At 36.3% G+C, this 27,853-nt stretch overlaps 1 protein-coding gene across 1 annotated transcript in view; it reads left to right on the top strand.

Moving 5' to 3' along the window:
* Positions 1-27,853, top strand: part of PLCL1 (phospholipase C like 1 (inactive)) — a 358,935-nt gene that overhangs the window by 279,175 nt on the left and 51,907 nt on the right. The window contains exons 2-3 of the mRNA XM_033230742.1: positions 12,082-14,556; positions 17,181-17,384. Of these exons, the coding sequence (XP_033086633.1) occupies positions 12,082-14,556; positions 17,181-17,384 (2,679 nt within the window). The remainder of the gene's footprint in view (positions 1-12,081; positions 14,557-17,180; positions 17,385-27,853) is intronic.

Raw genomic sequence — 27,853 nt, 5'->3', positions numbered from 1 at the left:
TACTGTTGTATAAAAATTTCCATTTCCCTACAATCTCACATTTTTTAAACTTTAGTAATCTGATAGGCAAAAATAGTCATTTTATTTGTGTATACCTTTGTGTGTATATATATATATACACATAATGTCTAATTTGTTTGAGCATCTTTTTATGTATTCTCTAAACAGTTGTATAATTTTGTGAATTTGTCTTTTCAAAATTCATTTGTGAACAATTTTTATAAATTAAGAAACACATAGCAAATATGTTCCAGTTTGAATTTTTAAAAAAATATTAATACAGTTTTAAGTTTCTCTATGGTCAAATCTATCAACTTTTTCCTCTGTGCTTTCTGGTCTTAATATGTTTGTTAAGAAAAGGTCTTCCTCACCCAAAACTATACAAAAATAGTCTTATAGTTTTTCCTAGTATTTCTGTGTTTTATTTAATCTTTATTAAAATTATTTTTGTCTGACGCGAAGCAGAAATCTAGTTTTTTTGTTCAAATGAATACTGAATTTATTAACACTAATAATTGAATAACATATTGTTTCCTTTGTTATTTAAAATGCCTCTTACAACTGCATCCATTGAAACTATCCCATTGGGCTTTTCATTACAATTTCATTGTGTTTGTCTGCTAACTAGTGAAGAATTTGAATTTTGCCAGTAGTATATTTTTGGTAATTTTTAATATTTTTATTTATTTAATTTTTCCTTTTTAACTTTAAGTAAAATAAAATTCTGTATCTAAGTTTTGCAGACACCTTGTTAACTTTATTCTTGACTTGTTTATAGTCTTAATTACTAATTTGAATGGGATTCCTCTCACCCCTACTTACCCCTGCCATTATGTTTAGAAACAGGTCGGCATATAAGGCAGCTATTAATTTTTCTATATTTATATTATATTTTGCCACTATCATTTTTATTGGTTCTAATAAGTTTTTCATTTGATCTTTTGAGATTTTCTAGGTAAATAGTTATATTTTCTGCAAGTAATAATGATCTATCACTTTCTTTACAATATTTTACACTTAATTTCTTATCTTTACCTTATTGCTTTGACTTAACTATCCAAAATTATATTAAAATATAAAGTAAATAAATAGTAGGCTTTTTAATTTTGTTTTGCGTTTTGATTTTCATGAGAATGCTTCTAAATCTTCACCAGTTGGTAAAATGTTTCCTCTAGGATTCTGAAATGGTTTTGATTATGTTAAGGAAGTTTTCTTCTCTTCTCAGTTTACTGAGTGTTTTGTTGTGAATTGGTACTGCATTTTGTCAGATGTCTTTGGGGTAGTTTTAGTTATGATCAATTGTTTTTCTCTTTTAACCTGTTTACTTATTGAATTTCATTGATGGACTGTCTCATGTTGACTCATTCCTACATTCCTGGAATAAATCTGACTTTTTGAAGAATATATTTCTTTAACACATTGCCATATTTTACTTATTTTCATAAAAAGATCTATAATTCACTTTTGTGGAATTTTATCAGACTGTGGTCTGTGTTTTACAAAGTACTTTAGCATGCTTTATTTCCTTTATTCCTTGACACAGCCCTATGAATCGGGCTAGGAATTATATTTTTTTTGACAAATAAAAATTATAGACATAGAAATTTGCTTTGCAAAAAGTCATGCAAGTAGGTGGTGCTGATGAGTAAAATTTATTAATCTCTAATCCAATACTTTGGTTTGGAAAGAAGGAATTTAGTTAGTTCAGTAATTTCTATCAGTATGATATTTATGGACTTTGAGTTTTATTATCTCAAATAAGAACTATGCTTACATAGTTTTCTTTTACATTTTTCTAAGTTAAGAGAATGAATTTGTTTCCATTTTGACCATGGAGCCTTTACTGGGTATGAATAGGGGTGAGGGAGAGTTCACCCTAAAGGAGTCCCTGAGCTGAGAATATTCATTCTCTGAAATCTGCCATCTGTTCCTTCAACATAAGCAGATGCTGATGTTCAGTTAATCAGAGGTAATGCAATAAGGATTAAAGTGTTAGATAGTTCTAACCCATTCCAGAAGTTATGGGTAAAACTTAAAACCTTTAATCAGATTCATCTTGACATTCAAGCCAAGTTGGCTATTTGAGCCAAAGGTTCTATATCTCTATGATAACTAGTCCCAAAGGACATATTCTATTATTGTCCTAAGAGAAAACATATTAAGGATGTGTTTGCACATAGCATTGGGTCAAGATAATTGACATTCTATTTTATATGGGGTTCAGATATCTGTCTTATGGAAAACTCAGAGATTGCTTTAAGGGGTTTATTTCAAAAGAAATATTCAATTAGGCAGTTTAAAATAATTTAAATGTCAATTTTACAATACAGACTTAATACAAATGCAAGAAGGAGTCCATTTGTTAATATATATACCAATTTATTAAATGGTACACTACACTTCTCCAAGTCTAGAGAAAGATAGAAAGATCAGTTTAGACATTAATGTATTATTTCTTAAGTTTGAATAGAATTGGGTTTTTTAAAAATTGAAATTTAGTCTCCTTGTCCCAAGTGACACACATTTATAAAATGCTTTTAAAAAGCAAATTCACTGTTTTTAAATCTTCTACAGAATATTTTTTGTAATGAAAAACCTACATGTGTATATTACTGTACAGTACAATAGAACTGATTTCATTTCTAAGAACTACCACTAGTAGTTATATATTTTATATCATTGAGTTGAATTTGTAAGTGATGCATATAACCTGGAGTTTTGTCCTTAGCAAATGTTGCACAGAAAACCATAAATTCCTGGAAATTGACTATTTTTCAAACAATTTCACTGATGAAAACTTTATGCTCTGAAGAAAGGCTGATTATGTCTCTTATTTCCACTTAAGCTGGTATAACTGTGAATGATTTTATTTTTATAAATCATATCTGTTCTAAAACTCAGCTCCAATAACACTCTATGTTAATAAATGGCAAAACTCACATAATATTGAGGCACATTGGGTATTTCCTTTTCAGTTTTAAATATGCTTAATTCAAATTTAGATGACTAAAGAATATATTTGGACTCCAAAGTGACTAAAATCAATGTAAATAATATATTCGTGTGTCATAGTTGAGGGCAAATATTACCATTAAAAACTGAAAAGTCGCAATGAAGGAAAAACGTTTCTGTGAACTCACTACATAGGACACAAAGAGAGGCGGGAAATTTTGTCAGGAATGTTTGTGACATGAACTCTATTTAATAATGTTTTATTTCTGTTGATATTTTAATTTTTCAGATAAAGTATTTTAAGTAAATATGCAACATTAATTAGAATAAAATATAAAAGTACGTGTCAATTTGAAAGCCTACCTAATTACATATAATTTTCTGATGAATGCCCTAATTAAGCACCAAGTTATATGTTTATACCTGTGAAATAATTGGAGCATTACATTTAATCTTTATAACAATACATTGAAAGAGATGTGTTAGCAATGTGGGTATTAGAAGTATACATTTAGCTAGCTTTCATCATTGATTTTCCTTTTAAAGGGATATGACATCCTGTTTTCCATAAAGAGAACATCCAATTAATCCTCACACCAGAAACAACAATCAGTGCTGGCATAAGCTCTGCCAGGATTCCTGGGCCCTGCTGTGCAGGGGTCTCCTGAGGAAGGACAGAATCGTATCTCAGTCTCCAAGCCCGCTTGGTTCTTGGCACCTCTGCTAAGAGTTGCGCAGGCTACCTATTAATTTTAAATGTATTGTTTTTGAGTGTGAGGCAGACATCTGTCTTAGAGGGACAGGACTGATAGACGCAAGTTGTTCCTCAGAGGCCGCTGAATGAATCATCAGATGACCTTTATTGCTGTCACCCTTATTTTCAAGTTGACGCAGCTAAAGCACAGTACTAACAAAACTACTCATTGCGTGCAGCAGTGAGATTAGTGAAAAGGACCATGTTGTTGACTAGAAAAATGGAAATTCATGTACCTCATAACTGTATACGAAGCAGTGGACTGTGAAGGATATAAGAGGAGACTGGCAAGATTAAAATAAGAAATGAGGCCTTTCCATGAAAGCAGCTGACACTACAAAGGAGTGTAGTACTTCTGTTTAATATGCCTCATCAGCCTTTTATGCTCCTTTGTGGACTTGGCTCATGAACATCTTTAATGTTATTTAAAGCTGTTTTTATTGTTTATTTAGAAGCATTCTTTATACATTTTACCCTAAGTATTAAATTTGATTATCTTTGTTCTTATTTACTGATTTAATTAGCTACAAAATTCATACATTAAAATTTATTCCAGACAACATTAGTGTTGGGATTAATGATTTTTAAAAGAACAAATCACTTGTACAGTGCATAGCCCAGAGTAGGGGTTCAGTGAATCTTTGTGTAAATGAAAATTGTATTTGAAATAATCCATGGAATGTGTATAATAAGAATCATTCTTGCAGAAAAACCCTAACTGGATGGAAACTATGTAGAAGAAGAGCTTGAGATAATCACTTTTATTTAGAGTGTCCCTTCTTAATGAGTTCTAATGAGCAAATGATTGCAGTGAGGTACAGCACAGGGGAAGCTTCTTCTGTTTAACAAAATAAATCAATGGTACTAACTACCCACTCTGAAATGGACTGTTTTGTTTTTGTTTTTTTCTCTGCACTGTATTGCTAGCCTTGCCTGTAGAACATCAATTATTTTTGCTTCCAAGTGAAGAGAGTCATTTCAGAGAAGATGTGTAAAATTTAGAGGGTCACTAGCTGCCTATATTTTAATTAGTATCCCATCCTCACCACAGCATATGTATCAGAGTGGGTTTCCTAAAGGAGATGGCTTTAGTGCATTTTGTGAAATGAATCACCTTTTATAAATAAAATTTAATGGTAAATTCAGACATAGAACTCAATTTGGCTAGAGAAATGTGCGTGCATACACTTAGTGTTGCCTTTAATTAATTCTGTTGACTTAGAAGATGGTGTAGACAATAAATGCTTTCTTTATTGATCATAAAATAACTGTTCAGATCCTCACCAATAAGGCACACACTAGGGAAGGTCAATGGTTTACTTGGGTTAGGCTTCAGCTACTTCTCAATAGTGGCTATTAGGACCTCCACTCCCACTGTATCACACAGTGACCCTGGGCAAGTCACATGGTGTTAACCATAAATAAGTGCATCACCAGTTTGTGTCTCTGCATTAAGTAACTGGAGTTGACCATGGGAATAATACTTGGGAAATTTTAACACGAAATTAATGGTATCATTCTACAGTTGCAGGCTTTCCTTTTCTGAAGCTTGAAGGCAACAGATATAGTGATGATCCCGTCTCCCCCACCACCTTGAATTTTGTGTGAAGAGTTAGGCCTTGTGTATGGGTATGGATTTTCTCCAGACCACTTAACTGCCAAACATGGATGTGATTTTGGGCATAGGCCCATTGGACAGGCAAAGTGTGTGCATCAGAACTGAATTCCATTCTGTGATCACAATCCAGGTTAGTGAAGCCAACATTTTTGAGGATACCCCTCTTCTGGATTGGTTACTCTCTGCCTCTGTCTGTTGTTCAGTCTCACTTGGGGCCACTTTATCTCACTTAGTGTATGGTAGCCATCCTGGCTGTCTTTCCCACTGCATGACTTTTGTTCCTTCCCTGGAACCCTTTACTCTCAGCTCATGTCATGGCTGCAGTTTGGGTCTCATTTTGTTCTCTATCCTAGGCATCTTAAAAGGAACATAAGACATTCTCTTGCCCAAATTAGCAGTAACTGCTTAACTGCTGAATTCAGTAAGCTATCTTCAGATCTTAATTTCCAGTACGCTTTCCTTTTAGTCTTGGCATCTGTGGAAGCTCATACTCCTAGTTTTCTTACCCTTCAGCTCTTTTTTTCTTTTATCTGCCCAGCCTCTAAATACTGGTGTTCCTCTGGGTTTAGCCCATCTCCAACTGCTTTTATTTAATAGGTGACTCTACTCTGCTCAAGATTCTGTTTATCCCTTTACAGGTGTAACTTCCAACACTGAAACTGCAGCCCAGACTTCTCCCTGGAGGTTTGACTCATATATCCAACTTTCCATTGGACAACTTCATCTAGATGGCCCATAGTCATATAAAATTCACTATGGCTCAAAGTAAACTTAATTTCCACTTCAACTTCACTTCCCCTGATATTTCATACCTCATTCAGTAATATTTCCATTCACTTCTCACTCAAACCAAAAACCTAGAAGTCATCCTTTACTCAGTCAAGAAGTTCTTGTTTTACCTCATGTTTCTTGATATTTCCCACTCCTCTTCATCCTTTTTATTAGGATACCTACCTAATCCCTTCATCCTTTTTATTAGGAATTCTTTTTATTAGGATACCTTCCTAATCTACCTAATACCTTCATCCTTTGTATTAGGAATCTAGCTCAGGCCATCATTATCTCTTTATTGTAATGCTGAATGAAATAGTCATCTAATGTATCATCTTCAGTTTTGTCCATATCAAATCCCTTTAGCACATATGCAGAATGATATATCTAAGATAAAAATGAAACCTTATCAGTTTCCTCCAAACTCTGCAATGTGCTAGCCTCTATCACAGAGTAGGTACCTATTCTTGTTTGTCAAATGAATAAATGAAGAATAAGACCAGAGGCCTCTCAATATCCAAGGTTGGAGCTTATCTGGATTCTAGATTGTATATTGTCTACCATCCTTTGAGAATGTCATGTATCAACCAAATTTTTGTTTCTCAGTTTTGCTTAGAACTTCACAGAACCAGAATGAATAGCGTATTTTTATAGTGTATAAGTTGTATATAAGAACAGATAAAGTCCCTATGGTGAAAATCAAACCTATGTGCTATATGCTTATCTTTTAGTATAATCTATTAAATTTTTATTAATCATTTCTTAAGATAACTTTTCAAATATAAATCTTTCCCTCCCTTACACTACGTAGCTGGAGTTCAGTGTTATGAAACAAAGATTCCTTCTCATCACAGTTTGACAACTGGTGTTTTGATTTCTGGTCTTTAGAGTTGTGTAAATTTGTTCTAACAAAGAATCATTTTAGAACTGTTTGCTTAAAAACAACTTGCCAAAACACCAAAAAGTATATGTGATGATATAATTAGATGTTTAAACATGCTCATGAGGTCAAAGGCAGGGAAGCTTGGGCTTGGTATTTCCTTTACTCACTTTTAAATTTTTGTACAATGCTTCAGTGTGCATTTTTCCCCCTGTGTGTTAAAATATACATAACATAAAAGTTACAATTTAACCATTTTTAAGTGTATAAGTACACTTAAGTACATAACCATTTTTAAGTGTATAAGCATTAGGTACATTCACATTTTTTGTGCAACTTCAGTATACTTTTTCCTGAAATTATATTTAAATAATTCAATATTTTCATGATTGAGACCCAAAACTGCCATTGAATAAGTAGAATTTGGGGGGGGCTTATCAATGTGTTTTGAAGAAAAATGATTTTTTTTTTATTTTGGTTAAGGAGCTTGCATTGTATCCAATCTTATCGGGCTTAGGGAAAGCAAATGTCAATGGAAATTTATTTGATTTATCTGAACTTTGTTTCCAATTTTAGCTTAATAAAATTATTAAATATTTTAAAATAATATTAAAATATTAAATATTTAGGAAGCTGAAAATATTTTACTGTTGTGAAGAGTCTCATTGAATCATGATTGGTATCCTATTCCTAACAGTAGTCGATAAGCAACAATGTTGTAGAAAATAATTAAAAAATTAAAAAGACATTTGGCCATTTCCCCCTGTATTTTGAAATGATTTCTAAGTTTAGAAATCAGACCTTATAGCATAAGATTAGATAGAAATTATCTTCATTACATACATATATTAGAAACAGTGCATATAGATAAATCAGTCTTGTGTTGTTTTAACAAAAGAGTAAAATATTTGTCTATTGCTTTACTAGTTCATGAGACTCGTCTTGTTTCTGATGATTGAATCCTTTATAAGATATTGATTGATTTCAAAAGACAGTAGATCCAAAATGTGAAGTATTATTTAGAGATATTCAGAGACCATATAAACCCAATTTTGTTTATTTTTTTATTTAACTTATTTAAATGTGATTCCTTTCTTGAGAAATGATAATGTGGAGACTTATGTATAGAATGTTAGAAAGTAGAAAGGATTGAATTCAATGTCTGACTAATTATTGGACTCAACTGCAGTATGAGGTTAAGCTTTAATTTAGGGGACAGAGGCATGACAATGCACTATTTATCTTAATAAATTTAAAGCTTTTGTTGTAAGCTGCTCAAAGAGAATCTTTGGTTGTGGGACAGGAGTCGGGTGGAAGTGGTATTGGTACTTTAGCCTCTTGCCTTCATTCTCGTGTGAGGAGAGTTAGCTTTGAAATAAACTGAAAGACCTTGGAGTTTATAAAAATCTCCTGGAAAGATGTTATGGTCATTGGAATCAGTTCAATCATCTAATGAGCTAGACATTGACTGGAGCACACCTGAACTGATAATAAACTTGGTCTCTTTTGGAACGTGCCAAAAGTACCCATCTTCCCAATACATACATAACATAAAATTTACCGTTTGACCATTTTTAAGTATATAGTTGAATTGTGTTAAGTGTATAGTGAATCAAATTGACTGTCATTCAATCATCATCATCATAATTATTATGTTTTGTATTTACCAAGAAGGAAAACTGATACCTAACCTTCAACTTTTTCTAGTCTGTTTACCTTAATATTCCTTCTTTCCCACCACCAATCTGCCAAGTTCTTCTTGAGGGAATACAGATGTAGGGGTGTAGGACTGTGGTGGTGAAGAAGCTTAGAAGGTTTGAAGTCTTCCACCCTTCCTGTCTGCTGAGGCACCATTTCCATCTCCCCTCTTCTTTCCCAGCCTGTCAGAGCCAATTGCATGGCTATTGAAAGAACAGCGTGATTGCTCTCTGAATCCAGACATTTTCCTTTCCTGTGGCAGACCTGGAGAAATATCAGAGTCCTGAACCTTTTCCAGCATATTTTGAATGTACATAATCTTGGCTGTAGTCATCAGCAGACAAACTAATTATTCATTCACACATGCTCTGGCCAAGTTTTAGCTCATTTGGAAACTTGTAATGACTTTGGATTCTGTCCTTTGTAAAATGACAACCTAAGAATCATATCTTTTTTGCTGGTTCCAAGTTTTAGGTGGGATTTTGCTATAAGTTTTATAATCATGTAGGAATTGTGGGTCAAAGCAAGAAATTAGCATTATGGGTAGGTGGATTCTTTTGCAGGCTAGATATAAAATATATATTTCTTGAAGGCTTGTCATGCTAGGGGGGAATGTCTTGACTTAAGGAGATACGGCAGAGGAGAGCCTTATAAGAGAAAGCTATTCTGATAAGAGTGATTCTGTTCTTACAAATAAACAGTGGCTCAAATCAGTAACAGAGCGATAGACTATGGAGAATGCTAGCGTAATGTCATACTTGGGGTATAGGAACCATATACATTAATTTAGAGTAGCATTAATTTCCCATTTAATATTTGTTAGAAACTGTTAGAGATTTTATCACTCTGCTGACAACAATTCTATTTGGAACATGAACTGCTTATATAAAAATCATTTTTTAATGTGAAAGCTCTCATTAGCTTAAAACGCAAGTCAAATGGTTAGCTTTAAAAGCTGAGTCACAATCTCATTTACCATCAGAATTCACAGTTTTCTTCTTTATTTTACTTGGTAGATTAATCCCATCTCAGCAATGCCATTAGGTGCCTGCCTTGATGGTGTGGAAAAATACACACAAACATCTGATATTTCTAAGCATGTGGGTTGTGACAAATTTAAATGTGTTCTAATAGAGCATCTGTGTATAACTAGCTGAAGATTTATAGGTGTTTTTTAACTTAAGGATGAGGAAATTGACCACTATAGGATAATTAAAAATAGCTACTCTTTGTAAAAACAGGAGCTAAGTTGTTACATGCCAGGACACCAACAGGCAATATTCTGTAATCTAAATTGAGTAATTTCTATCATTGTCACTTGAAGATCTGATATATATTGGAGTCAATGAATCATCCCACCAACATCTCATAACTAAAGCAAATTTTGTTTCCTTTTCATGGGTAGAGTTTTAGTCAATTGAATAATAAATTATCCTGTCTTTTCTGAATCATAGGATAGGCAAGCTTATATAGGCAGAACTGATGAAATGAGGTCCCAGAGAAGATATTCTACCCTGTTTTAAAATATTTCCAATGAAGGATACGGTCCAGACTACTTTGGTTATAGTTTTCAGTATTTGAAATAGTAATCTCATGTGGTTGTTTTAAAAATATTTTCAATTTATCTCTGAAGATTTGTCTGAAATGTTCAGAAGTCAGGAATGAATTAACTTCTGTATAATACCCAATATCCTGGTCAGTACCTACTCATAGTCCTACAGTTACTGGGTGTATAAGGCAATGCTCCTCTTCCTTTGAAAAGCATAACCTTTCAAGTGCTTACAGTTTATAAAGAACAGTCATGCATATTTTCTCTTTTCAGTCTCACAATGACACTATGTTATATAAAAAGATTACTAATTCCTATCAGAAATTAAGATTGAGAGAGGTTAAGTGACTTACTCAAGGTCATATATTTAGCGAGTGGAATAATTACAACTCAAGAACATGGTGGTATGTGCCTGTAATCCCAGCTACTTGGGAGGCTGATGCAGGAGAATCACGTGAACTCAGGAGGCGGAGGTTGCATTGCACTGAGATCATGCCACTGCACTCCAACCTGGGCAACAGAGCGAGATTCTGTCAAAAAAAAAAAAAAAAGAACAGTTATTTTTTCTCCAAGGACAAGGTACTTCGTACTCTACATTTTGCTGACTCTTTGGTATGCTTATAAAATTGGGCATGGTAAACATGCATTATGATGCTTTTGGGAAATTTGTTCCTGGGGCAATCATGTGAATTGGGATGTGGTTGGGAGCATCATTAATTGAGTCTGTGGTCAGAACAGAGACTAGTGTAAAGAAATACCCAGTTTAAGTGGCATCAGTCAGATATTCAGTGTAAATGAATTGGGAATGATAGACACAGTGGACAGCCCAAGACTGAAATGAAATCCATCATCTCATGAGTATTCAGAGGACTGGAACTGTATTTTAGGAAGGATGATAGGGGAGAAGGCCTAGATACAATCAAGAGGGAAACAGTCTCAAAAAATAATAAACCTGCTTAAGATACTCTCTTCTGAATGGATGAAGTTTGATGACCTGTTGGCCCTGTTGGTCAGGGAAGGGTGAAATGGGCTGAGGAAACTGGAATTCTATAACACTAAGATCCAAGGACACTTCCAGAAATGGCATTTGCAAGGTGGAAGTGTTCCCTGTAAAATCTTCTGGCAAAGGGCTTTGAAATTTAACTTATATTGGAAGAACCTTAAAAATATAGTAGAGTCATTCATATTTCTATTTGGTTTAAGCTGTGCCTGCTAATAACATTACACTGAAATGCAGGTGTGAATTCCTATAATGTTAAAATCAAATTGTTTACCTCAGTTTGAAAATTTGCTCAAATGCCAGTGATTGGCTATTATTAGCTCTCAATTTGGCTTTCAAGACACCTTGAAAAAGCTTGAGAAAAGAAAATGATTTCTAGTTAAGCTGTTCAGTTAAGCACTTTGTGATACAAAGTATGTTAAGGTAAAACCATTTATTTAAATCAACCTTAAGAAAACCTCTTTAAAAGCTTGCAAAGTATAAATGAGGAAACCTGTAAAAATATACAGCTTTATTTCTGTTGCATATTTATTGGGAGTTGAGCTAGGTTGTTGAGGCACCAGCATGAGGTTCTTAAGAAATCTGCTTTAAGGAACAAATCAGAGTGATTTGTACTTAATACTTGATTTTGTTTCAAAGACCACACAGGCATCTGAAAAATAAGCTTTTGCCTGAATCCTATAATTTCAGCTTTCTTAGCAATTTCTCTTTTCTGACACAGTGAAAAGGTGAACTTTAGGCTAGCCTCTATTCAAATAATCACAATATGTGAATCGAAGTTTGAGGAGTTCATAGAGTGTTACTGAATTTGTCTGTTTTCTAAAAGATATTGATTCATTCTTTTCAAATTATTTTACAGGATCCTTCAAACCAAAAATGTGGTGGAAGAAAGAAAACCGTGTCTTTCAGCAGCATGCCATCGGAAAAGAAAATTAGCAGTGCAAATGACTGCATCAGCTTCATGCAAGCTGGCTGTGAGCTGAAGAAAGTCCGGCCAAATTCTCGCATTTACAACCGTTTTTTCACTCTAGACACAGACCTCCAAGCTCTTCGCTGGGAACCTTCAAAGAAAGACCTCGAGAAAGCCAAGCTTGATATTTCTGCCATAAAAGAGATCAGACTGGGGAAAAACACGGAAACATTTAGAAACAATGGCCTTGCTGACCAGATCTGTGAGGACTGTGCCTTTTCCATACTCCATGGGGAAAACTATGAGTCTCTGGACCTAGTTGCTAACTCAGCAGATGTGGCAAACATCTGGGTGTCTGGGTTACGGTACCTGGTTTCTCGAAGTAAGCAGCCTCTTGATTTTATGGAGGGCAACCAGAACACACCACGGTTCATGTGGTTGAAAACAGTGTTTGAAGCAGCAGATGTTGATGGGAATGGGATTATGTTGGAAGACACCTCTGTAGAGTTAATAAAACAACTCAACCCTACTCTGAAGGAAGCCAAGATCAGGTTAAAGTTTAAAGAAATCCAGAAGAGCAAGGAAAAACTAACCACCCGCGTGACCGAAGAGGAATTTTGTGAAGCTTTTTGTGAACTTTGCACCAGGCCAGAAGTGTATTTCTTACTTGTACAGATATCTAAAAACAAAGAATATTTGGATGCCAATGATCTCATGCTCTTTTTAGAAGCTGAGCAAGGAGTCACCCATATCACCGAGGATATGTGCTTAGACATCATAAGGAGATACGAACTTTCTGAAGAGGGACGTCAAAAAGGGTTTCTTGCAATTGATGGCTTTACCCAGTATTTATTGTCATCAGAATGTGACATTTTTGATCCTGAGCAAAAGAAGGTTGCCCAAGATATGACCCAGCCATTATCTCACTACTATATCAATGCCTCTCATAACACCTATCTAATAGAAGACCAGTTCAGGGGGCCAGCTGACATCAACGGGTATGTTAGAGCTTTGAAAATGGGCTGTCGAAGCATTGAACTCGATGTAAGTGATGGTTCCGATAATGAACCAATCCTTTGTAATCGAAATAACATGACAACACATGTTTCCTTTCGAAGTGTCATAGAGGTAATAAATAAATTTGCCTTTGTTGCTTCTGAATACCCACTCATTCTTTGCTTGGGAAATCATTGCTCCTTGCTACAGCAGAAGGTAATGGTTCAACAGATGAAAAAGGTCTTTGGCAATAAACTCTATACCGAAGCACCTTTGCCCTCAGAATCCTACCTCCCATCACCAGAAAAATTAAAAAGAATGATCATTGTGAAAGGAAAGAAGTTGCCTTCTGATCCAGATGTGTTAGAAGGAGAAGTAACAGATGAAGATGAAGAAGCCGAAATGTCTCGAAGGATGTCGGTAGATTACAATGGTGAGCAGAAACAAATCCGACTCTGTAGGGAGCTCTCTGATTTGGTATCTATTTGTAAATCTGTTCAGTACAGGGATTTTGAACTATCTATGAAAAGCCAAAACTATTGGGAAATTTGTTCATTTAGTGAAACAGAGGCCAGCCGCATTGCAAATGAGTACCCAGAGGATTTTGTTAATTATAATAAGAAGTTCTTATCAAGAATCTATCCCAGTGCCATGAGGATCGATTCCAGTAACTTGAATCCACAGGACTTTTGGAATTGTGGCTGTCAGATTGTAGCAATGAATTTTCAGACTCCAGGTCCAATGATGGACCTTCACACGGGCTGGTTTCTTCAAAATGGGGGATGTGGTTATGTTCTAAGGCCGTCTATCATGCGAGATGAAGTTTCTTACTTCAGCGCAAATACAAAGGGCATTGTACCTGGGGTGTCTCCTCTAGCTCTTCATATCAAGATCATCAGTGGTCAGAATTTCCCAAAGCCCAAGGGAGCTTGTGCCAAAGGGGATGTCATAGATCCCTATGTGTGTATAGAGATACATGGAATTCCAGCGGATTGTTCGGAACAAAGAACTAAAACTGTACAGCAAAACAGTGATAATCCTATTTTTGATGAAACTTTTGAGTTCCAAGTAAACCTACCTGAGCTGGCCATGATCCGTTTTGTTGCTCTGGATGATGACTACATTGGGGATGAGTTTATAGGGCAATATACGATACCATTTGAATGTTTGCAGCCTGGATATCGGCATGTTCCCCTGCGCTCTTTTGTGGGTGACATCATGGAGCACGTAACCCTTTTTGTCCACATAGCAATAACTAATCGAAGTGGAGGAGGAAAGGCACAGAAGCGCAGTCTTTCAGTGAGAATGGGGAAGAAAGTTCGGGAGTATACCATGCTCAGGAATATCGGTCTTAAAACCATTGATGACATCTTTAAAATAGCAGTTCATCCATTACGAGAAGCCATAGATATGAGAGAAAATATGCAGGTAGGAGAAACATCCCGCACTCTCCTTCCCTATTCCTGCTTATTCCTACCCTTCTAATGTTTTATTAATGAACTGATTTGCAAAAATTTATCAGAAAGATTGTTTGAGTCTGGACGCGGTGACTCATGCCTGTATCCCAGCACTTTGGGAGGCTGAGGCCAGAAGTTGGAGCCCAGCCTGGGAAACGTGGTGAAACCCTGTATCCCTAAAAAATACAAAAGTTAGCGAGGTGTGGTGGTGAGCATGTGTAGTCCCAGCTACCCAGGAGGCTGAGGTGGAAGGATTACTTCAGCCTGGGAGGTCAATGATGCAGTGAGCTGTGATTGTAGGAGTGCACTCCAGCCTGGGCAACAACAGACCAAGTCCCTATCTGAAAATGAAAAAAGAAAGAAAGATGTGTAAACCTGTGTACCATTGAACTAAGTTCAGTACTGTCTGTGATAAAACAGATATATTTTATGTTTCTAACTGTGAATGCTGTGTTAAGTTCGGACTGAACTAAGATGTAGCAAAATGCTGTATATCCATTAAATATCCTTAGTACAAAACTGAATCAATATATGGAAATGTGCATCTGAAACAATGGGAAAAAAGTAGAATATACAATATATGTGTAATAAAAAATTTATACAAACACACACATACTAATTACCAGTGTATATATAACATATTTGCAGATATGAACATGAGAGAGAATCTGAAGTGATATAAAACAAGTGTAATGCCTATTAGGTTACTTTTTAGTTTTAAATTATGTATAATGACAACAATAATAAATTACTCCCCACAAGAACAAGTAAAACTAAACAAAAAAAAAAAATCAGCACTCAAAGTTGTTGAAAAATATTTATCCTTGTCTTAGAAATGTGGTTTAATTGAAAGAACATGGGTTCTTGATCAAATCTATCCCTGTGCGATCTTCAGCAAATTATTTCAGGTCTCTGCTCATCAATATTCTCCACATAAAGTAGAAAAATAATTATACTTATCACAAGATTATTATTAGAGTAAAATTAGAGTATATAGAAATTGACTAGCCTCAACATTTAGAAATTCAATGTTAAGTTTTCTTTCCTTCATTAATGCTTATAATCTGAGACAGTGTTAAACTTGAAAAAAAACTACTTAATATACTTATTAGGCTAGTGTTATTAGATGCAAACAATAACAGATATTCACTGAGTACCTGCAATGTGCAAAGTGGATATTATTCAATTCACTTTATTTCTTTAGCTGATGTGTTTATAATAATCCTCACCAAAAATCTCTGTTTTCAAGATAGAGAATAAATTTGAAAAGGTTAATACATTTCCCAAATATTGCAAGTTAACAAATAACAATGTTAGCCTTTAAATCCAGGACTGCCAGTATTTAATAGAACAACAGGGTGAGTATAGTTAATAATAACTGCACATTTTAGAGTAACGCAAAGAGTCTAATTGGATTGTTTGCAAGTCAATGGATAAATGCTTGAGGGGATGCATACCTCATTCTTCATGATATGCTTATTTCATATTGCATGCTTGTATCAAGACATCTCATGTACCTCATAAATATATATACCTACTATGTACCTACAAAAGTTAAAAATTAAGGAAAATAAATCCAGGATTGCCTAATACCAAAATCCATTACCACTATCATTCACGTGATGCAGAACCATAAACCCATGACCCAGTTAAATACTTGTGGTGGGTTGTCTTAGCCACCATTTAAAAAATAGAATCCAAATAATATCAGCATATTCTATGTACCTTTTTCTGACATAATTCTAGTACTATTATAAATCCCTATGTTAGATTAGTTATAAACCATTTCTGCACTTAACTTTATAGATTAGACTTTACATATTTTATATAATTCTTGAAATATGTACTTTGCATATTTTATATTATGTATTTAAAATACATAGAAGAAGAGTTATAGATAAAGCATATCCAGGTAGCATTGATAGTTCATATTATCTTAACACAAAGTCTTTGGGGTTAAGGATTTTTTGGAGTCTCATCAGTAGAAAAATGAAGGTGATCATTGTCATGAAATTCATGAGACACATAATAAGTTAGGTACTGTTTGCTGTGGGTAAAATGTAAAATAGTCATAATTTCTATTTCAAATGATTTTTTTGAAAAGACTGTAACATGGACAAATGTAGCTCTACATGAAATGTGCTTTCAGTGTATGTGTCTGTCGGGTGCCTTTCTGATGAAGTGACAAAGGAATGCCATTGATTAGTCAGATGGAGGGTGGTGAGCAGTAGCATCCTGCTACTTTGAGGAAAAAAGCCCTAGCGAAATGCACTCCAGTATACAACCCCTGCCATTATGTTTTCCTGATCGCCATGATACAAACCACACATGGCATTCATGATCAGCCAGTACTTAGTTGTGTGACTCTCCCAGTGCTCTGCTTTGAAAAGCACTGCATAGCCTTGTGTCCCAATCTGCTTTGATTTCATGGGATGTTTGTGGTGATTGGTAAAAATTGAGCAAGATGAAGTATAGTCATGAATTAGCTCTGTGTATTATCTTTGAAAAATGAATATACTTTTCTATAAACCTGGGAGTGCTGGGGATGATGTGTCAGGTGGTCAGAAGTGTGATTCCATGTTTTCTTCCTCACAGAACGCGATCGTGTCTATTAAGGAACTATGTGGACTCCCTCCAATTGCCAGTCTGAAGCAGTGCCTGTTAACTCTGTCATCTCGGCTCATCACCAGTGACAATACTCCTTCAGTCTCACTTGTGATGAAAGACAACTTTCCTTACCTGGAGCCTCTGAGTGCAATTCCAGATGTGCAGAAAAAGATGCTGGCTGCTTATGATCTGGTAAGAAATTGTGACTCCATGTTTTTTATGTGTGTGTGCGTGTGAAATCATGAATAGCAGGGACTCCTTTGTGGAACTCCAGTGAATAACACAGGGTGACTACCTTTGAAACATGGATTGGAGGTAGCATGCCGAGCTGGCCCATTCAGCTTCCGCTAAGTCTCAGTGGACACCTCTGAGAAAATGACTTGAACCTGGAGCTCCACAAGTTGTAAGTGGAAAAGCTCTGCTTTAGCAAAGAATGAATTATTTTTTAAAAACCCTCAAAAATATGTACACTCATCATCTAAATGACTTTAGAGTGCAATATAACCAATTAATTGTACACCTATAGGAAGTAAACATGTCTCAGTGCTGCCTTATGATGGTTAAGACAAAATTTATATGGAATCTATATTTTTCCACTAATCCCTAGAATGTACCCCTTATCCTCATGGTCCAAAATGGGTGCTGAGCTCCAGCAATAATATCTGCATTCTAACCATCAGGAAAGATGAAAATAAGTAAGACATAGCTTCTTCCTTTTAGGACATTTATCTGAAATAGAATAGATCATATTTGCTTTTATTTCATCAGCCTGGAGTTGACACATATCCACACTTAGTTGCAAAGGAGAATGGAAAATATCTGACATATATTTCAAGGGGCCATATGCTAAATGTTGTCTCTTCTGTTATGAGGAAATAAAGGGAGAATGGATATCAAGGGACAACCAATAGTCTGCTACAGCGGTGAATAAGCAATTCACTTCCCCACCCCCCTCACCCAATAACAATGAAAAATGAAAAACAGTTAACCTTAAAATAAGTTTTAAATTAGAAATTAAGAAAATATAGTAAGATATTCCCCTCAATATTAAATTGACATTTTTTTTTCTCTTTAAAAATAGTACTGGCCGGGCACGGTGGCTCAAGCCTGTAATCCCAGCACTTTGGGAGGCCGAGACGGGTGGATCACGAGGTCAGGAGATCGAGACCATCCTGGCTAATCCGGTGAAACCCCGTCTCTACTAAAAAATACAAAAAAAAACTAGCCGGGCGAGGTGACGGGCGCCTGTAGTCCCAGCTACTCGGGAGGCTGAGGCAGGAGAATGGCGTAAACCCAGGAGGCAGAGCTTGCAGTGAGCTGAGATCCGGCCACTGCACTCCAGCCTGGGCGACAGAGCGAGACTCCGTCTCAAAAAAAAAAAAAAAAAAATTAGTACCTCTGATCAAGGATTTAAGGAAGTGGATACCCTCATTCATCTACCTGTAGTGGAAAAATGAATTGATATAATATTTCTTGGAGAAACAATTGGCAATACAATTTAAAATGCTTATTAGTTTGATCTATAGAGTTCGTTTTCTTGGATTTATTCTAAGCCAATAGAGAGATGCATAAACATTTATGTTAATTATGTCAACATAGAAAGATTAGCTAAGTGAAATGTAATAATCTATATTATAGATTCCTTTGAAGATATTAAAATCATGTGTTAGAAGAATATTTAATGGTATGGAGAAGTCCTTACAATGTTTTGTAGAAAATTTGATTACAAAAAAATGGGCAATAGGATTTAAATTACATTTCTATGTATATGCACCTAAGTTGCTAGCAGGTTATAGTGATTGTTTTTATATGAGAGTGAATTATATTTTCTTGTTTATGCTTTTCTATATTTTTTCTGTATTCACCAAACTCTTTATAATAAACCCAACTAATTTTATAATTGAATAAAATAAACCTTCAGGAAGAAAAGATGAAGATTTTATCATTAAAAAAACAACTAGAAGAAAGACATTTGAGGTAAATGCTCTATGAATGAAAAATAAAAATGTCCACAGGGCATGTTCTGCTTATGAATGACCATACCTGCTATAAACTGTACTTCATGGTTGCTAGGGAAAAGTTTACCTATTACCTGCATCTCATTTTTCATGAAATCAATTTTTTCAACATAAAAATGGGGACTGAAAGCTATTCAATGAATAGGTATAATTGCCATCTAAGAGGTGAAATTAGGGTACTAGTTGCCATAGAGACAGACAGTAGAAATCACTTATTCCTCCACTTCTCTTTTAAGCTAAGAAAGAGAAATCATTCGTGGCGAGGGAGCTCCCTGAAGCTGACCTGTAGTACTAGCAGAAGGATACCTGGTCTGGGGCTGGGCAATTTCCATTTCACGTCCCCGAGCGTGTGACAGTGTCTTGTTTTTTCAGTTTTATCTGCTGAAGCCAAGAGTGAAATATTAGCCTTTTTCTCATCTGTATTATTAAAATGCAAATTGTAATTGCAGGCAGAGCATGGTTTTCCAAAGGTTAATATAAAAGGCTATGGTGGAAGCAGAAATACTTACAATGAAGTCTTTCATGTACAGTTCTCTATGGAAAACCATTTTGGGAGGGAATTAAGTGTAAATATCCTGACACCACATGGTAAACTTGGTAGAATTCAGAAGTGATTAAAAACACCATTGTCATCTCTGTTGAGTATTTATTTTGAGGGATGGGGTGGTTGGGGACAGATACATGTAATGAGGATATTGGCCTTGAAATTAAAACACCATTTTTACTTTCTAGGATTTGCATTGTTATGGTTGGCATCCTTAGTGCTCTTAGTGTCTTACTGTTTGTATTAATCTTAAATAGGTCTTCTAAGATCTCTTCAGATCTAGAGTGAGCATTTAAAAACATAGATCAAGGGTCTGGTTTACACCTGCAATCCCAGGACTTTAGGAGGCCAAGGCAGGTGGATCACCTGAAGTCAAGAGTTTGAGACCAGCGTGGCCAACATAGTGAAACCCCATCTCTACTAAAAATACAAAAATTAGCCAGACATGGTGGCGCATGCCTGTAGTCCCAGCTACTCGGGAGGCTGAGGCAGAAGAATCGCTTGAACCCAGGAGGCGGAGGTTGCAGTGAGCCGAGACTTCGCCATTACACTCCAGCCTGGGTGACAGAGCAAGACTCCATCTCAAATAAAAAATAAAATAACATAAAATAAAATGAAATAAAAACAGATCAAATCAAGTCACTTTCCTGCTTAAAATCCTCCAGTGGCTTCCATTAAAATACAATGGAAACTCCTGACTGTGGCTTTACAAGGTCATTTAGGATTTGCCCCTGCTTGTCTACCTCACCTGCCTCTCCGTCCTTGCCCAATCTCACTACATCTCCCAACCTCATCCACCTCTCCCAACCTCACCCATCTCTCCAGCCTCACCTGCCTCTCCCAACCTCACCTGCCTCTCCAGCCTCCCCTGCCTCTTTAGTTTTACCTGCCTCTCCCAACTGTACCTGCATCTCCAGCCTCACCTGCTTCTCCTAACCTCACCTGCGTCTTTAGTTTTACTGCCTCTCCCTATCTCTCCTGCCTCTTTAGTTTTACTGCCTCTCCCAACCACACTTGCATCTCCAGCCTCACCTGCCTCTCCCAACCTCATCTGCCACTCCAGCCTCACCTGCCTCTCTCACCTGCTTCCCCAGCTCCATGTGCCTCTCCCAACCTCACCAGCTTCTCCCAGTCTCGCCTGCATCTCCAGTCTCATCTGCCTTTTCTAGCTTACCTGCCTCTCCAGCTTCACCTGCCTTCCCCAACCTCACCTGCCTCTCCAGTCTCATCTGCTTCTCCAGCCTCACTCCCACACCCTCTATTTTGCTCACCCTCTTCCAGCCACACTGGCTTTCTTTGCACATATTTATGGGGTATGGTGTGACATTTCCATACATGTATACAATGTGTAATGATCAAATTAGAGTAATTAGCATATCCATCACCTCTAACATTTATTTCTTAGTGGTGAGAACATTTAAAATCCTCTCTTCTGGCTGTTTTGCAAGGCAGCTGTACTTACCACTATACCATTGACACCACCTCTTCCAGCCATTTGGAAATATACAATATATTATTGTTAACTGTAGTCACTACTGTGCAATGGAACACTGTAATTTATTCCTCCTTATCTCTTAATTCTTAGCTCAAATGTCATTTTCTCAGAAAAGCCTTCCCTAACTACTCTCCCCATCCATCCCTTTGTCACATAGCCATGTTTTATTTCCATCTTCCTGCTTAGCAGTATTGAAAAATACTTTGCTTGAACTTTTTAATTTCTGTCCTCTTTTACCCCTCAATTTGAATGTAAACTCCATGAGGTTAGAGATCCTGTCTACTTATTACTGTCACCTCTAGCACGTTGACAGTGCCAGGATGACAAAACAATGTAGGCACATTAGCACGTTATGAGGTAGTGTTCATTGAATAAAAAGAATAAATAAAAGCATCTGTTGTTGGTGAAAATCGTGTAGTTTCCATCCTATAATTGAATATGTTTTATGATAAATTATTAAATCCCCTTGATTTTACCTCTCTGATACCACCCTTGCTGAATTGTTCCCTGTTTTATATTTGGCTAAAAAACTTACAGAGTAAGGCAAAACTATGGAGACAGTGAAAAGATTATTATTTGCCAGGGGCTTTGAGTCAGGCAGGGAGGGATGAACTGGTGGAGCACAAAGGATTTTTAAGGCAGTGAAACTATTCTGTATGATACTGTAATGGCAGATATATGTCATTATACACTAGTCAAAAACCTATAGAATGTACAACACAAAGAGTCAACCCTAATGTCAACTATGGACTTTAGCTAATAAGAATGTATATCAATAGTAGATTGTCAATTGTAGTAAATATACCACACTAATGCAAAATGTAAACAGTAGGGAAAACTAGGAGGTGGGGGTAGAGTTAGAGGGTGAGAACTCTGTACTTTCCATTTACTTTTTATGTAAACTTGAAACTTCTCATAAAAATACAGCCTAACCACCCCACCCCCCACCTACCACAGACTATTAATAAAAACTGATTTGGATGAATAAGGGAAAAAAGCAAATCCAGGATTTATTGCCTAGTGGTGGGGTTGGCATGGGGAGAAGGTATTCCAAAATGAACGCTTTGGTTCAGTTTAGACTTAAGTTGCTTAAATGTTTGGATTTCTCAAAAATGGTAATGAACTGCATAGATGCCATCCAAGAGGAAAAATTGTTACCACTAAAAAATGCAGAATATGTTTAGAATAAAAAACAACCTGAAATCTTTCCTGAACAGATACAGATGTTTTCTTTTTCAGTATGGAAAGAAATAAATCAGGCAAGTTGAAAGCAAACTTGAGTCCATCAAATTATACTATTATTAAGGGAAAATAAAATAAAATATTCTAGAAAACACTGCCCCTGAGTTCATCTGCACAGATTTTTCCCCTAAATTTAGCTTTCCCCATTTATTTCCCATTATAAATAAATAAATCAATAAATCCCACTATTTATTACCAACACTGGCTCATTAAATATTTGAAAATATTTCCTCCTGAGGGTTTTAAAATTCAGTCTTAAAAGTCATTTTTTTCTCTCCTTTTTTTTTTTTTTGGAAATGGAAGAGTCTCGCTCTGTTGCCCAGACTGGAGTGCAGTGGCGCGATCTCAGCTCACTGCAAGCTCCGCCTCCTCGGTTCATGCCATTCTCCTGCCTCAGCCTCCCGAGTAGCTGGGACTTTATAAGCACCCACCACCATGCCTGGCTAATTTTTTGTATTTTTAGTAGAGATGGGGTTTCACCATGTTAGCCAGGATGGTCTTGATCTCCTGACCTCGTGATCCGCCCACCTCGGCCTCCCAAAGTGCTGGGATTGCAGGCGTGAGCCAACGCACCCAGCCTTAAAAGTCCTTTTAATATTAGTCTTGCAATTGTAATTCCATTATAGTAACTGTGTTGGTATCAAGAAATCAAAAATCAAATGTATTTGTAGCAAAATGGGCCTATTGACATGACATAATTTCAGAAGAAAGGGAAGACACACTCTCCCCTGTCTTAGCACATCTTATTTAAAGTGTACGTTTTGTCTGCTTCCTGGGACTTGAAATTTCAAAGTTACAACCAGCTCCCTAGGGTTAAGACTTTTTATCTATTTTAAATGCGGCAACATCCCTGTGAGTAATAACACATTGAGCTATTAGTAATTCATTCATACCTTCTAGTGAATTTAGCAGATCCTGTTCCACAAGTGGGTTTTAACCTGGGAAAGAGAGAGATGGTAATGACAGAGGGTTCACCAAGTCTAGGTAAGGTGAAGGTGGGGTTGCTCAAAGAATTGCAATTTGCTAATGGGCAGCCCAGTTTACTATTACTATTAATACTCTGAATAGGATGTTGCTATGTAAATGCCTATCTAATATTTTGTGCAACTGAAGCAGAGATGACTTTGCTGATATAAAACGTGTCATGGCTGGAGGTGGGAAGTGTACAGCTTCTAAAACAGCACTAGAGGGAACTGGGAACACTATCACTTAATAACTCTGGCAAGTAGAAAAGGCTCTAAAAGTCAATGATAGAATGGATGCCTCTTTCACAAGCTAAATACACAAAGAGAAGAGCTGTTGGCATTGGATTGTTCACTACAGCGCCATTTCAGTGGCCCTCTGCTCATCAGGAAAGTTTTCGATAAACTGTCCCTGGAGCTTAATTTGAAATCAGAAGACCATTTCTAAGTGACTCTTCCATTTATTTTACTGTGATTCTTCTTTTTTGCCTCACGTCTCTGAAAGAGCAAGCATCACTTCCCCACTGTGGATATTTACTTTCTCTGGAAAAATATCCCATTGAAGTAGGTAGTATAGTCACAGAGTCATTGTCTTTTAAGGCTCATAATGTCATATTATATTTGCAAATAAAAGTAATATGACTTTTTTTTCATTTAGGATTCATTTTAATTTGGGGGTTGTTAAGAATGAAAATTGGTTACAGAAAGAGTTACTTAGTGTTATAGCCAGAAAATGGAGATGTTTCATTTGATAAACATTTTCTGAACTCATTTTAATGTGCAAGCCACTGCATTAAATGCTGTGGAAGATTCAGCAGACCTTGTGCATCAGCAGCTTACCAGCAGGAGATGTAACATGGTGAGGTACTACCCAGCCCTAGGAGTCTATGATTGAGGACGTGAACATGTTACTCATCATTTAACATGGAGTTGTAATAGCAGGTGATTAGATTGGAAAACATTTTGTGATTTTAGTAGGTCACTATCAAAACTAGTTTGTTTGAATGGGTTTGACTTTTTTCATTCTGCAATAGTGTTTGTCGGCATGTAGATTTAGCTCCAGCCCTAATGTTTTACTCTAGTCACATTTCTACATTTTATTCTATGTAATCAAAGATGAATGAACAGAGATAGAATCAGCACAGATAGTCGTGATAGAAAGAATGACAATTCTGTAACTCAAGATAGATAGGAAAATGTGTGGGAACACATACATTTGCCGCTTGTAAAATAACATTTTCTCATTTGATATGTCATTTTGTATGTGCCTTTAGGCTTTTAATTAGTCAACTAAGCAAGCATATTTTGGATGCCTACTATGTACAAGGCAGTGTGCAAGGTGCTAGAGAAAGAAATAGTATAAAGCAAAACTTCTGTCCTTGAGGAATGGGCAACCCTGATGGGAAAGGAAGACTTACACCTGAAAAGGGAAGGAGTAGTGACATGCAGTGTTCAGAGTTGACCACATGGTATTTTATGTCCTTAGTTGGAGTCTTAGATCATTTAGTCCTATGATGGACTTTTCACAGTGACTTATAACACACTTCTTCTACCCCTCTGCCACCTGGTACTCAGCAGAATTTTATTTGCAAATACATTTGAAAGAAAAATATTATCTGACTTTATATACTTTTTTCTTTAGATGGCTGAGCTTTTCCTTTTCGGTGTTCTCACCTTTCTAATTTTTCATGCAATCAAGAAGTATTTTCCTAATATATTTGATCATTTCCAGTATTTTAAGTTATTATGAAAATATTTGGGTAATATCTTAAATATATCATTCTGAAGTGGAATAGATACAGAAGGTTACAACTGTAAGAAAGAAGCCCATTTATTAAATAGGGAATCCTTTCCCCATTTCTTGTTTTTCTCAGGTTTATCAAAGATCAGATGGCTGTAGATGTGTGGTATTATTTCTGAGGACTCTGTTCTGTTCCATTGGTCTATATCTCTGTTTTGGTACCAGTACCATGCTGTTTTGGTTACTGTAGCCTTGTAGTATAGTTTGAAGTCAGGTATCGTGATGCCTCCAGCTTTGTTCTTTTGACTTAGGATTATCTTGGAAATGCGGGCTCTTTTTTGGTTCCATATGAACTTTAAAGCAGTTTTTTCCAATTCTGTGAAGAAAGTCATTGGTAGCTTGATGGGGATGGCATTGAATCTATAAATAACCTTGGGCAGTATGGCCATTTTCACGATATTGATTCTTCCTAACATTCATACAGCCAAGAGACACATGGAAAAATGCTCATCATCACTGGCCATCAGAGAAATGCAAATCAAAACCACAATGAGATACCATCTCATACCAGTTAGAATGGCAATAATTAAAAAGCCAGGAAACAACAGGTGCTGGAGAGGATGTGGAGAAATAGGAACACTTTTACACTGTTCGTGGGATTGTAAACTAGGTCAACCATTATGGAAAACAGTATGGTGATTCCTCAAGGATCTAGAACTAGAATTACCATATGACCCAGCCATCCCATTACTGGGTATATACCCAAAGGATTATAAATCATGCTGCTATAAAGACACATGCACATGTATGTTTACCACGGCACTATTCACGATAGCAAAGACTTGGAATCAACCCAAATGTCCATCAGTGACAGACTGGATTAAGAAAATGTGGCACATATACACAATGGAATACTATGCAATCATAAAAAAGGATGAGTTTGTGTCCTTTGTAGGGACATGGATGCAACTGGAAACCATCATTCTCAGCAAACTATCGCAAGAACAGAAAACCAAACACCGCATGTTCTCACTCATAGGTAGGAACTGAGCAATGAGATCACTTGGACTCGGGAAGGGGAACATCACACACCGGGGCCTATCACAGGGAGGGGGTAGGGGGGAGGGATTGCATTGGGAGTTATACCTGATATAAATGATGAATTGATGGGTGCTGACGAGTTGATGGGTGCAGCACACCAACGTGGCACAAGTATACATATATAACAAACCTGCACGTTATGCACATGTACCCTAGAACTTAAAGTATAATAATAAAAAATAAAAATAAAAAAGAAGCCCAAAGCATTCTCCAAAGGTGACTTCTGTGCTAACGTATTTAACGTTAACATAAAAGTTAAAACTTTACTATGGTAAGAACAATTTTTAAAAATTTGTTGTTTGAAAAAAGGAAATCAAAACAATCTAGAGAACATAAGTCAAGGGTTATTTAATCTTATACTAAGTCAGTTGGGGGGTGATTTGGAGAGCAGTTGATTGTGCTAGAGTGCGCAGGAATCCAGCAAAAAAGAGCTAATTGCTGTCTAATCATGCTTACAATGGAACAAATACACTAGTAAGTATTACAGTTAAGCCAGGTGTAATGGTTGGATTAAATACATTCTCTTATATCAGTGTTAGAACCAGTATATATTCAGCCTCAGGATGCGAAAGAATTGTAGTTATGTCTATAGTTCCCTAATTTAGTTTTGCTTATTGAAATCCATTTAAATTAAGATTGGGTTAAGTCAAAGATACTCTCCTTCCATCACTGTCTCTCATTGTGAAGTTTGTGTGGAACTCTCTTAGTTTGCATTTCAAGAAGTATCTTTGCTTGTATAGTGTTAGAACCTAAAAAAAGAATGGTCTGCTGGTGTGTGCCCAACCAGAGCTTGGTGTTTAAAAACAAGATGCTGTGCACTTGGAGCATGGAACCTTCCTTCACATATGGGTACAGCAATGTCTTTGGACACGTTTTCTGTGTAAGGGGAAAATTATCAGCATCTTGAGGAGTGGCAAAATTTCCACTTGGTACTGGGATCTCTAGGACCATGGATATCAGAGATACAGATCCATAAGCAAGTATTTCAGGTTGGCTATTTTGTGGAATTTTGTCCATGCATACTCAAAGTTCGCTTTGCATTCTTGAATGCTCAGGCTTTGTAACACTTTTGGTTAAAGGTATAAGGTAGTCAAATTGGCCTGAAAATGCTGGAGAAGGTTTACCAAGGCTACTCACTTGGAAGTTTTATGAAGGAGCTAAACTGTAATGACAGCTAGATAAAAACAAATATTTCTAATGACTACTCAAAGTATAGCTGACAACTCTTTGGGGAACAAAACAACAAGAGAAAAAAAAAAGATCTGTTTATGCCAAAAGGGCTCCCTGAAGTAGATTTTGTCACCATTGTGAACGTGAAGACAAACATCCTCTGACCTGTTGTGTGTGCGAGTTCACTTGTCCTGCGCCATTACAAATCATGCTTGCAAATGTGATGCATTAGTCCCAGGATGGAGAGCTCTGCTGCATACTCCAAAGGCAGTGGACTTTCAGTGAACATGCAAATATTCTGACTTTACACTTGTTTCTGTATGACTGAGAGTTGATCACATTGACAGGTTTGATTGCTTAAAAACAAGATGCCAACCTATTAGCAATG

This window comes from Trachypithecus francoisi, unplaced genomic scaffold (genome assembly GCF_009764315.1).
Source record: "Trachypithecus francoisi isolate TF-2019V2 unplaced genomic scaffold, Tfra_2.0 Lachesis_group13, whole genome shotgun sequence".
NCBI lineage: Eukaryota > Metazoa > Chordata > Mammalia > Primates > Cercopithecidae > Trachypithecus > Trachypithecus francoisi.
This window is presented reverse-complemented; position numbering and strand designations above follow the sequence as displayed.